Here is a 13,084-nt window from a genome sequence, read left to right on the forward strand (position 1 = left end):
CTTGTTATTCTTATTTTGATTTCTTAACTTGATTTGTCCGATGAGAAATGCGAAACGAAAGAAAAATTCTCCTGCTTGGGAATTATATCCCAACTTAAAATCGTGTTATTATAAAATTCTTATTGCATGAAAGTTTTGTACCTTTGAAAATTAATTAGGTTTACTCTTTCTCCATGGAATTGTTGGGTTGATGCCAAATGTAGTGGGTGACGCATAAATTCATAATATATGGATTAAAGAATCCATATGGAAAAAAATACCATATCTTGCAGTAATTTAAGATACCTCAAAAACCTTTTTCTTAAAGGGTAGTTTTTTTCCCCTATGCGGCAGGAAAAGAGATTTGAACTTGAGTGAAGTCCAAGTTCAAATATCTCCCGTTGATTTAAAAAAAAAAAAAAAAAAAAGACGGTCCACCTTACCATGTTGACTGATTTGACCTTCTTGAGAAGTTTTCTTCATGCATATAGTAAATAAGTGTAGTAATAAAACAATAATTCATTCAAAAAAACCATTAACTTATATATATATATATATATATATATATATATATATATATTAATTATACTATTAAGGGGGAAATAAAAAAGCTAAAACTGCCGGAAGGCAAATTGGCCTTTTCATGATGTCTTCCAACGCATTGTGACGACAACAATATACAGAGATTCAGTTCCCCTACAACTTCATTTGACAAAACAAACATAAAAGATTTACATACAATAATAAGCAGCCGTTATCCAAAGCTATGGCTCGAATTAACAAAAAAATTGGAAAAGATACTACCTAAAATCCCTGAAAATGCACCACGAAGTTTCTTCTGTCTACTCTTAGTCTCGGTGAAATGTTTCATCGGTGACAGTTTCATCGATGTCACCATCACCGGGAAGGATGTTCAGATGCTTGACCGCTAGGAGAAGGATTTAACGAATTGGAAGGGCCATTCTCTTGAGGGGGCGCCCCACCCCACCTCAGCTCTACATCAGACGGTTCAACTACATGCACTGAGCCGTCAGTCATGCCAAGTGCAATCTGATTCGGCTCAGATGGATGAGCTGCTATAACCAAAGGGTAGCTGGGGTTTCCGCTGCAGATGATTTTCCATCAGCAAATAGCAAATGAATTTACAAATAAAAGAACAAAGGTTTCGATTCAACAAACGGCATAAAACTATTTTCGGCTCACCTGAGAGAAAATGATGGTATATAAGCAGTAGGTGCTACTCGACATCTGAGTCTTAAGGTATCAGCATCAAAAACTCCAACAGCACCGTCACAAAATGAAGCATAAACCAGTAGACCATCACATGAATATATTGCACTTGATATGGGAGCAGCGAGTGCATCGTTCGGAGACCACTATCATCACAGAGGTGACGAAAAGTCAAATTACAATAAAGGAAGGAAAAGTCAATTAAAAAATGGAAATCAAAGGACTGCCAGGTGAAAACTTACTGAGCGCAAACATTCAAGCTTGCAATCGTACACAGCAATTTGGCTTTCATGGGCAACCAACAGGTGTTTGTGATCATTATGAAACTGAACTTTTGTTTCTCCAACCATCGGGGGTTGACAACCAGCTGGTGCTTGTATGAACCTTGTTTTCTTTTTCTCCCATCCATCAATGCTCCACACACATAACTGTAATCGCGGTACAAATAAAACTATCATGCAACTAGAATTTATGGACTCAAAAAACAAATAATTGCAATTAAATAAGAGAATTAATAGTGCCTAATATTTTCCAGTTAGAGCAGTGGCTCATCATAATGATCCAAACATTGTATTCAGTCGTCGGATAACAATACTCTATCTGTAAGTGTGTGAAACACCTCCATCCATATTATTCCCGCCTTTTAATTAAGGCATTACAGCAACCTCAATGTCACTCTTGAGGTTAGGAAATAACTGCTATGCTTGTCATAGAAATAAAAACTTTAACCAGTCACTCACCTGGGTATCAGCACCTGAAGATACCAGCACATTAAGATTTTGGGAAAATGCGAGGCCTGTAATCCGATTCTGGTGACCTTTCAGTTTGGTTTTGACCTGAAAATCTCATCCAAGGTTTGGCTTGTCGGATAACCAGACAACCGAGCAAAAAAGCTAAAAGCCATCAAGCAACAATTCCAAAGAAAACCAAGGAAGATGCTTTACCTCATCAACCCTAACATTAAATATTAATATAGTAGAATCCTCCATGCCAATTGCAATTATATTATTGTCTTGAGGATGAAATGCCAAAAAAGTGGCAGCGGGAGGGGGAGATACAAATGTTGTCATGACCTGCAAAGCAATTACCAGGTGGATTCAGTCAACAAGATAAGTTAAACAGATCGCAATATGTAAGAATGGCTATGTCGGTAAGGGAATCAGCCCTGTATGTGGAGCCAGACTAAAAATCAATAGAACGAGAAGGCACAAACACAAAAATGTGGTGTAAACCTTTGTAAATGGTTCTAAAAGAAGGCATCAATAACATACCTTAAATGTCATCATGTTGAACAAAGAGACCTTCCCACCAGATGCAGACATGACGTAAGAATCATTTTTGGATAAAGCAATGCATGCAACAGATTCCTCAGCTGGTTTATTGTCATTTACATCATTAGTCATAAGAGTTCCATTGGGTGGCTGCCACAACTGAGGTGCAACATATGTACTAGCCTGAAATTTTTTTAATAGAAAAGCATAAACAAAACAAAACTGCATGATAGAAATCTATAAGAAGCACATAAGAAACACAACAGGCACAGATTCGCTTGAGGGAAAAAAATGAAGCCAGACCTTCCCGGATGGATTCCTTTCATTGCGCTGCCATTTCCAGAGCTTGTGAACAGCATTGGAGGCAAGGGCTAACAGAGCTAGGCCATTGTTGGTGTACATTAATCTCACAATCTGCAACTATAAAATAATTTCTTCAATTACGGTATTGTGGAATCTACATAGTAAAAGTAAACAATCTAGCTCATGACAGTACATACGTATCTGTTGATTAATTGGCACCAGTTTTAGAGACAAAACGAACATAAGTATGTTCACTGACCAGATAAAATCTGCTTTATTTTGGGTTAAAAAACGTAAAATTAGGGTTTTCTGTTAATCAGAATTGACAAGATCCTCTCTTGTTATTGCGGCTTGGTTTTATACTCCCCCACAGAGACGAGATATGTATAAACTCATCCAAGGTCCATCCTTCATACCTTTCCAGCAGTTGTAGAGTCGGGCAGTCGCAGAGCTTTCATTTGAGAGGGATCCGCAACATCAGAAAATTTCCAGCTCTTAATCTTGTCTATATCATCAGAAATCCGTGGTTTAACATCAACAAGCCTGCTGTTCTCCATAGTACCCTGCAGTGAAAAACCAATATAAACCAACGAACATAAAAAGCTTAAATAATTCCATATAACTTAAACTTACTAGATTACTGATAGACACAACTGGTTGTATTCTATCAGGGCGTTCCAGGGATGGAACAACAGTGTTGGGAACATTCACAATGGCGCCTATTGCATTAACCATCAGAGGCTGCTAGAACAAAATTAACAAAAGGCAAGCAATAAAACTTGACATGAGAACCTCACTGGCAAGTAGAAGCAATAAAACTTGACACGAGAATCTCGATGGCAAAGTAGAAATGTAACTATTGATAACTAATCAGACAAAAAACAAATAATGTCAGCAAGCATTTTGCAAATATGGACTTAAGGACCACAGAAGAAAACTTACCTTAGAGTTGATGGGCTCAGAAGTGCCTCGATTTTTCTCCATAGCCCTTCCCTCTAACATTCTAACCAAGCGCAAGCCATCATTATTTGCTAAAATCTTAATACCAATGTCATTCGTTGTTACAGCCAACAGTGACCCTTCTTTATTGAATCTCAACCTAGGACTAGCCTGCAAAAATTAGAAGGGCAAAACATTTAATGTGACTTATTCACTCTTCAAGTTGAATGGTATTGATGAAATGTATAGCGAGTGCTACTGACAGGCAAACCGCCATCTGCATCCACAGTTGCCAACACATTGGTATTGTCCATATCCCAGAACTTAATTTGAAATTCATCACCAGCAGCTAAGAATCGGTTCCTTGTTGTGTCAAACTGAACAACATCTAAACAGCGTTTTCTAAAACCGTTATATGTCCGTTTGATAGCCCCTTCACTCTCATTCCACTCCACCAGATAGGATTCACCTTCTTTACTTGTTCCACAGGAAAAGAGTCTGCATGCACCATATGTATCTTCATTATGTATACGTATGCATTTGGGACACATAATTAATGGCTTACAATTTAAATTGAAATTTTCAGGAAAAAAAAATAAAGACGAGGAGGGCTGAAGGAGGGAGCTGGGAAAATAGCTGTATTTTTCATCCAATAAAGCCCGCATCATTAGTAATGAAAAAGCTTCCATGCAGATATATTAATCCAATAATTTTATGTCAAACTATAATCTGCAACAGACAAATATACAATGGAGCACAAATTTTACCTGGTTCCATCTGCACTATATGACATCATAGTGCACCAAAGTCCAGGAGCATCATAGTCCACTCGTGATCCCAAGCAATCATATAGCCAAGCTTTAATCTTCCCGTCAATGGCAGTTGAAAAAATGAACTGCCACAACGAAAAATGGCAATGTTATATACTAGGTCAGGAGGATGGGAGCTTATCTGAAAAGACAAATTAGAACAAACCCCCTGATGAGCTTATAAAGATACTTAGATACATACCTGGATATTTTCTTTGTAGTGAGGGCACACTGAATACACAGGAGCTTCATGGCCTTCAAATGTATACTGTCTGCGTCCGGCTACAGCATCCCATACCTGTTGCACAGATGGTTATAACCAGGGACCCCAAATCTCTTCCAAGCATGAAACCACATCAAAGTCTTACAGCTTACCTTAATCACTCTATCATCTCCACACGTGACAATACACAGTTGCTTGTTGGGATGAGCGAATGCAATGTCATTAACACCGCCGATATGAGCATCAATCTAAAAGATGAGATAAATAATCAATAACTTGTACCTTGTTATTGCCCCCAGGAAAAAAATTATATGAAGTACAAGCTTACCTCCAAATGTTGTCTCAGTTCTCCAGTTGGATTGTAATTATATATCTGAACAATGTGCTTAGAGAATGCAACACCTGGGAAATGTAAAAGGCAGGTCATCAATGTTATGTCACAAAAAAATGCTAACTATTTGTCCCTTTCGATCAGGAGTGTACATACCCAACATAAGTCCGTCTGGTGCCCATACACAACGATTCACTGATATTGCAGCATCATTCACCAGAGCTGTCTGAATCAGGAAATGATTTTAAAGTACAATCAGTTGCTCTTCTAGATCAATATACTTATTGTACCAAAGTTTAGTATCAAGGTGTCAACTACCCTGGTCTTGGTGAAAATATCATAAGAATAAGACTCAAAATTATATCTTCCTTGAACAATGGTTATGAGTTTCTGATAGACCCAACCCCATCATGTAACTCATTACTGACGATATAGAAAACAGGAAAGCAAGTAACAACTCCTATAAAGCCATAACATACAATACCTGCAACGGTGTTGATGCAGTTTGTATATCCCAAACCTTGAAAGGCTTATGTACCAACCTCTCCCGGGACCCTACTTCCCAGAGGCTGATATCACCAACATTTGTTCCGACTACAAACAAAATAATTGAGAACTTCAGAAAAATGAACCAAAAAAACAACTGATGATCAAACTATCTCCAAGTACAAACCTAGAAGAATAGTTTGCTGTTGTGGATGGAAGTCCATGCTCATCACATTAGATCCTTGACTAAGGGTACGGACAACAGCCTTAGGAAGATCATCTTGCGAATAGACATTGGAATTATGCATCACACCAGAAAAGGACACCTGAAAGACCATGGTGAGCGTAGGTATTTTCGTCATTATTTGTACTGGAAGAAGGGGGAGCAAGATCTTAGTGCTTATTACAAGTAAAACATGGTAATTGAGCTTGCAAAAAATTTGTTTCTTGTCACACCTCATCAGCTTGGCCAGTGCGAATGCGCTTCATCAAGTGCTCTGAATCAGCTGATTGATAATCAATCCCTGTAACACCTGTAGGGGTCCTTGGGTGCTTCAAGAAAGCAGCTGCACTAGAAGGCTGCATACCAGGAGGAGCTGCTGGAACAGCAGGGTGGGGCAAAGAAGGATTAGGGCTTGACATCCACCCAGCAATGGCACCAGGAGATGGGGAGACAACGGGTTGAAATGGCTGCACAACGATAAATAGTCAATCCCAAGTACTGTTAGAAATTGTTGCACTCTCTTATAGAGATGATTAGGTGCAACTTACACCATGGGCACCAATAGGAGGAACACCAATAGGAGGAAATGCGCCAGCCTTTGGAATTGGTCCTGCAAGGGGACTATTTGTGGGTGGTGGACGAGATCCGTTAGCAGTTGGAGTGCAAGAATGATCCATAAATAGTGTTTTAATATCAGGGTTTGGACGGGGATTTTTGCAAAGCTGGTGCTGCCAATTGAGACTGAAAATTCAAATATGGAAATGAGCTTGAAAAGTTTTCTCATCAGAAGTGAAAGAAAATATCAGGAAATCAGTTCTTTATTAACAAATATGAAATAACTGTGGGATATCCAACATAGGCATTGGCAAAATGTTATTTATCAGATCACTCAGTAATTATCTATCAATTAGCAATTGCAAATGTATCCTAAAATCCATAAGAGGACACTCGCTACAGGATTATCAGGCATCTAGCGGCATAACCAGAACCCTGTATATAAAGAGGTGATCACAGCCTAATGACAAACTTGCACAAAATAAGTTAACAGAAGATGTGAGAATGACCTCTGGTTTATTAACGTTCGAAGACGTGAACTTTTGAAGGCTGGGAATGCAAGCTTATCACGAAATAATGGGTTCGCCTCAATGAGCTTTTTAAGTTCTATAAGCATGATATTCCGAGCCGATTTTGTGTCCCCATACTTGGAAAGCTGCTCATTTTGCCTGATGATGTGATACAAATAGAAAGAATCAGGGCCAAATACAAGGCAGACCTCCAGGTTAAAAAGGAAGCGACAGAGGAAAACAAGAAATACCTAAAGTTATCAAGAGTAAGCAACTGGGTGATCTCCTTGAAAAGTTCCTCATTAAATGATGAAAAAACCTTAAGGTCCTTCACAAGAATCTCAACAGCCCTTGCCCTATCCTGCCTGAAAGGAGGAAACGAAAATTAAGTTAACTAATCAAATAGCTACGTAAAGGAACATTGAGATCAAATTCTACAGCACTACAAACCGACATTTCTTTCCTTTGATTAAACAACCACCAGAAACCCATAACCGTTCTAATTGCATTTATCACATCAATTTGGTATGAAATTTGGCACAGTTGGCACAGTCAATCAATCACAAATTCAGCTCTTTGCATCAACTTCAACACGTTCACCAGTGTCAAAAGCGATAGTTATGAACCTCACCTGTCAAGAGCTTCCAAATACTTCTGCTTCCTAATTTCAAAAAAAATCTTCATTGAATACCGGTTGTCTTCAACTTTAGTGAAGCCACACAAATAGCGCTCAACTTCATCCCACTCTCCAGCCTGGACTTGGTCCTCGAAATGCTTCATATTGAAGAAAAAACCGGACTCTTGCTCAAGCCTAAATGTCAAAAAGAAGCACATTACATACAAGGACACGGCATTAATATCGCGTTTAAACCCAATTTATCTTGCTCCATTTTTCTGCTGAGGAACCCGGGGAAGGAAAGGACAAATGCAAACCATAGAGCAAGCCACCACTCTGCAACATGTAAGGCTGGCTTCGAAAGGCATTTTTGTTTGGTAAGCTTCGTATCGGCCATAATACTCAAAACAACACAAAAACCCGAAACTAGACAGGTATGTTTCCAATCTTCTCTTCCCCAAATTTTCCTCAGCAGAACAAACAGAAAATCAGGCAGAACAAAACAAAACAGTACTGCGGAACCACATTTACCTATGAACTGTTTCCTTGAACTTCTCCTCATCTAAGAACTGTAAGATCAGGAATACTAGCTCCCTGCTTAACGAAGACATTGCCCCCGGTAATCCTAACCGCTCCAGCGCAAAGATCGGAAAGTAAAATCAACTGCAATTTATTTGGGTTCAACCCGAACCACTACCGGGATCCAGACAAACAACGAGAAGCCTTTAACTCCCAGAATCTATTTCTTCGTCTTCACCTCACTTCTGGTGCAAAGTAAGAAGCTTTATCTCAAACCATTCAGCAAACACCTCCTCAAACCACCAAGTTACGCAGAGAGAGAACCCACAACATCTAAATTTCTAAATGCCTCGATCTCCAGAAAAACATCCAGAAAAAGCAGAAAAATTCCACAAGTAAAAGGCACAAAATACCCACATAAAAAACAAGGCCAGAAAACCTCTCCTTCAAGCAACCCAGCTGAGATAAACCCCCCAATAAGCCTTAAATTTCAGCTTCTACAATAAAGATCCAACATTTAGCACAAACTCACATGTGGCAGCATAAATTAAACGCAAAGAACAAATATGGAGCTGGGATTGCACAAATTACTGTGGAAATCTGTCTTCCTTCACATGGCATGTAAATCAAAGCTGCGAGAAAAATAACAGAGCCTTACTGGGTCACCAGAGGGAAGTAAAATGAAACAATTTTCTAGGGTTAGGGTTTATTTCTGAAGGTATTTTGTTCTTCCTTCTCCACTTTCTCTCTCTCTCTCTCTCTCTCTCTCTCTCTCTCTACGTGTGCGCGCTTTGCTTTTAAACTCTGCAACAACCCTTTACTTTCTCTCTCTAAAAATATTTACTTTGTATCTGTCTCTTTCTCTTTCTATATCCTTATATACTTTTTTCTCTTTGTAGGACAAAGACAAGCTTGCGCTGTTTTGTGCTTTTTCTGGGGCGTTCTCTCTCTCTCCTCTCTCCTCTCTCCTCTCTCTCTCACTCATAGTCTTTTCCATCATTTTTTTTAATGTTTTCCATTTATGTTTATATACAACACGCAATCCCTCTGTCTTTCTCCATTATCTCTCTCTCTGCTTTCTCTTTCTCTTTCTCTCTCTACCTGACTTTCTCACTGATCTATATTGGACTGTAGTGACTAGAGCCAGTACACGACAGGAAACCCTAGGCGAGGTGGAAATGATGAATGCAGGAGGGTCCACCATTGCACTGCCTGAGCTCGTCTTCTGATTGGTCAAATGGCTGACAAACCATCGGAAAATGTTCGACGTTTGGTTTTAACTTTTGTGTGGCCACAAACGAGCATTCCAACGGTAACATTTTATACGTGGAAGTGATGGATTTAATTGTTTTATTGTTCCAAAGCGCAGAAAGAGAGAGAGAGGCCTCATTTAGGTCGGCAGTCTTCATTTGGTTTCTCTTCCAATTTTGCCACTTCTTTAATTCAAACAACTTCAATTTCGACACTTCTAATCCGGTTTTGGCTCACATGAACGAGACAGCGTGCTATCCACTCTTTGTTTTACCTTTCACATATTTTTCTTAAATTTTTTGCCGTTAAGTGAAATGAATTAAAAAATATCAAATTACAGATTTTGATAAAAATTGTTTAAGAAATAAATATGAATGTGCATATAGCAACGCTTTTTATATATATCTAATTGTGGATGGCTATTGAGTTTAAGTTCATATAAAATTTCGTAGTATGTGTGTATTAGGTCAGAATTTTTTAGCTTGCACTTGAGTTTGAGTTTGAATCTTCATTTCAATATCTACTTGTGAGGAGTACCATACCAACTTGTGACTGGTTGGTCGTGGTTGCACAATTCTATTGTACATGAATCATAAAAAATTTAAGCAACCAAGTAAACTTTCATGACAAAAAGTAAGTTAAATTACTTGATTAGAACAATTTACATGTCTACTTGCGCTTAAGTTCGAATATTTTTTATTGGCTTATTATAGTATTTATTGATGAAAGAAAATATGTGCATAACTTCAACAGCCATAAACCTCACATCCACTTTGCATAATGTAAAGGGCAAATCAAAGTGTAACATTAAATTTGAATCCTTTTTGTGATTGAAAATGATGAAAGGTGACCTTCAAGGTTACGTGGGAATTCATCTTTCCCATCGTATATCTTTAAGCAGAAAACGAAAGGGATGGAAGAAAGAAGTTCGATTAAATTATTTGATCGAAACTAATAGTTGGCAACGAACGATACGTTAAAATTAATGTCAATTTACAACATATATCCTATTGCTAGCCATTCATAGTGGATCAAACCCACAAAGCTTTCATTAGTCAACCCCAACGAAAAAACCAAAGCAATATATGGTCATTTTTTAATTAATTAAACTTGTTTTCCCTCGTCAGTACGCCTTAAGTTCATTTTAATATATAATTTTCTGTGTACAAATCAATTGAAAGTCATGAGAAGGACGGATGAACAAAATGATTGAGAGATCTTAGTAGTATAAATTAAACTATAAGATTGTTTGAGTACAAATCTCAGCAGTGTAAAATTGTAAATAAAGCTAGCTTGTCGTTAAATAATAGCTATTGACAATTGCATTGATCGGTGACGATTGAAAGGTAATATCATGGAAAATTAGTATTGCCTAGTTATTAATATTTATTAACTAAGATCTTATTAATTTTTAAATTTATTAATATACAGTCTCTACCTATATTGAACTACATTATTAATGTTGGTCTGACCGCATTCAAAGTCTTCCTAATATAAGTTTTTGTGATCTCTACCAAACATGAAGAAAAAGGAAGTGTACATCCACATGCATGTGTGCAAGAGAGAGAGAGAGAGAGAGACTTTGTGTCCGCAGTCCATGCGATTGCTTTAAGTAACAGCAATTGACAATTGACAATTGCATTGATCGGTGATGAGTGAGAGGTAATATCACGTGGTCTCTAGTTATTAATATTTATTAATTAAAATCTTATTAATTTTTAAATTTATTAATATACGATATTTACTTACGTAGAAATACATTATTAATGTCTATTTGATCGTATTCAAAATCTTCCTAATATAAGCTTTTGTGCTCTCTACCAAACATGAAGAAAAAGGAAGTGTACATCTACATGCATGTTGCATGAGAGAGAAAGAGAGAGAGAGAGAGAGAGAGAGAGAGAGAGAGATTTTATACATAGAATCTCAATTGAGACTTTAGGCTATTTTCATTACTGTTAATTAATTTTATCACTAAACGCATGTCTCATCACTATCAATTGATTTTATCACTAAGGCATGTCTCGCTATTATCAGTTAATATTAAATTGGACTTTCTGTAGATTATCCGTGTGAAGCTCAACAATCTCAGTATTTCATGTTACCCAATATATTTACTTAGTCTTCACGCGACCTCAAGCCAAACACAAATTTTTCGGTGCTATAAATGCCAGATCATTTGCGAAAGAGTCGATCATTGTTAAACTAATGTACATGTTGAGCCAAAAATTAGCATATATGTCCATTTTTGTGTAGAAAGTATTTGGGTGATAAGATAATGCATGTATGTAGATGTCGTGCTGCATAAATTATCCTTGGAAAACATACAAAACCATGCGTCACGTGTTGCTCCCTCGCCACTTTAAGCACAATGCGATTACCCTTTTTCATTTTTCTCCTTTTTCTTCGGAATATAAGGCAACCCATAAAATTAAAATAAAAAAATATTTCAGACAAAAAAATGTGAGAAATGAAAAGGCCCACCATTTTTTTTATGGAAGGTAGCGATGCAAACTTCAAAATTTCGAGAAAAAGAGTCGCTCGTAGAGAAGTTTGAACAAAAATGTGAAACTCATAAAGTAATTTTCCCCACTTTTGGAGATTTTTTTTTTTAAAATTATGTGGACTATACTGTGTGAGTACACCACTTGTAGATATTCTGCGTCAATAAACTAAATACATGCCAACAAAAATATTTTTTTATTTTATTAAACCCGGGTGCCAAGTACTCGTTATTGCACTCTCTTCTCTTTTATTAGAGTACTTTGTGATTTTTCTTGGGTGGTGCTATTCACATATCATTTTTACTTATTATACATCATTTGAATTTTTAACCGTCAAACCGAATAAGAAAATTAAAATATAAAAATTAACAAAATTATGTGAAAAATAAAAATGAATGTAAATATCACCACCATTATTTTACGTCTTGTTAGCAATATTTACTATAGTAAATTTTTACAAATAGTATGAGGAATATTTGCCAACAGGATCCTCTTCGGATATTTTTGGTGAGAATTCTGGGGATCCATAAATCGTGTTCGTTCATCGTATATCGTACAGTTAGTTTTTATCAAGTACTGTTTGTATTTAATTTTAAATAAAAATATTTCAAAAAATTTCTGACCTTACGATGTATAATGAATGTATATGATTCACGGATCTCTAAAATCCTCATAAAGAGGATCCGACGAGAATTCAGATTCGAATATTTGAAAAAATATTGAAAACTTTAACAAAAAACTCCAGTACTGTTCACTTTAAAGAAAAATCATATTTTTACACTAAAAAGTCAATCCTGGTGTGATTTAATTTATTGTTTATTTTATCTTTATAGTTAAAACTCAAAATTTTCAAAATTATTTTCATTAATTTTTCTAAAAATAAGAGTGAAGTCCCACCACGTTACCCTACCCTACCTCGTACTTTTTTACTAAATTTACTTCCCACTATTTTCTTCTTTTCCTTCTTTCGCATTTCCGTTGTGGTCCCACTACTTTCCACTTTTCCCATCAATAAATAATTTTGTATTTCAAGCTATCGAGAATCTAATTTATTATCTACCAGTCAATCTGTCATTGTCTTCCCCGGTGCGGAGTAGCTGTCTGCCATGGGGTGATAAGTACGAGTGCTTATCAGATCCGATCTTCGAATTGTGTTCCCACTTTTCTGACACTTAAATATTTACTCTCTTTTTTACTTCATTCCTAAGAAATTTTTTTAATTGTAACGGGAATACAAGTAGTACACCATGTGTGTTAATAAAAATGGTGGGAAATTTTATTTTTTAAGTTATTAAATTTTTAGCACACATATCTTACTATTTGTATAATGACACGT

The 13,084-nt window shown here is 36.8% G+C and overlaps 1 protein-coding gene across 4 annotated transcripts; it reads right to left on the reverse strand.

Moving 5' to 3' along the window:
- Nucleotides 1-597: 597 nt before the first annotated feature.
- On the reverse strand, nucleotides 598-8,785 carry LOC137720054 (protein TOPLESS-RELATED PROTEIN 2-like). Of its 4 annotated transcripts, XM_068459055.1 has the most exons (25): nucleotides 8,585-8,785; nucleotides 8,006-8,490; nucleotides 7,490-7,669; nucleotides 7,110-7,223; nucleotides 6,859-7,017; nucleotides 6,343-6,535; nucleotides 6,028-6,261; nucleotides 5,759-5,897; nucleotides 5,570-5,679; nucleotides 5,242-5,311; nucleotides 5,083-5,156; nucleotides 4,907-5,002; nucleotides 4,734-4,829; nucleotides 4,490-4,617; nucleotides 3,986-4,220; nucleotides 3,726-3,893; nucleotides 3,417-3,527; nucleotides 3,200-3,346; nucleotides 2,784-2,900; nucleotides 2,481-2,663; nucleotides 2,154-2,282; nucleotides 1,950-2,045; nucleotides 1,452-1,637; nucleotides 1,183-1,355; nucleotides 598-1,084 (listed from the first exon to the last, which is right to left on the reverse strand). In XM_068459055.1, the coding sequence occupies exons 2-25, from the start codon at nucleotides 8,083-8,085 to the stop codon at nucleotides 877-879; spliced, it is 3,426 nt and encodes a 1,141-aa protein (XP_068315156.1). In that variant the 5' UTR covers nucleotides 8,086-8,490; nucleotides 8,585-8,785; the 3' UTR covers nucleotides 598-876. The 4 variants fall into 4 exon arrangements, with proteins under 4 accessions (XP_068315156.1, XP_068315158.1, XP_068315155.1 ...); XM_068459057.1 differs by having other exon boundaries at nucleotides 2,784-2,894; nucleotides 8,006-8,785; XM_068459054.1 differs by having other exon boundaries at nucleotides 8,006-8,785.
- Nucleotides 8,786-13,084: the final 4,299 nt, after the last annotated feature.

The sequence above is a fragment of the Pyrus communis genome, chromosome 16 (assembly GCF_963583255.1).
Source record: "Pyrus communis chromosome 16, drPyrComm1.1, whole genome shotgun sequence".
Classification (NCBI taxonomy): domain Eukaryota; kingdom Viridiplantae; phylum Streptophyta; class Magnoliopsida; order Rosales; family Rosaceae; genus Pyrus; species Pyrus communis.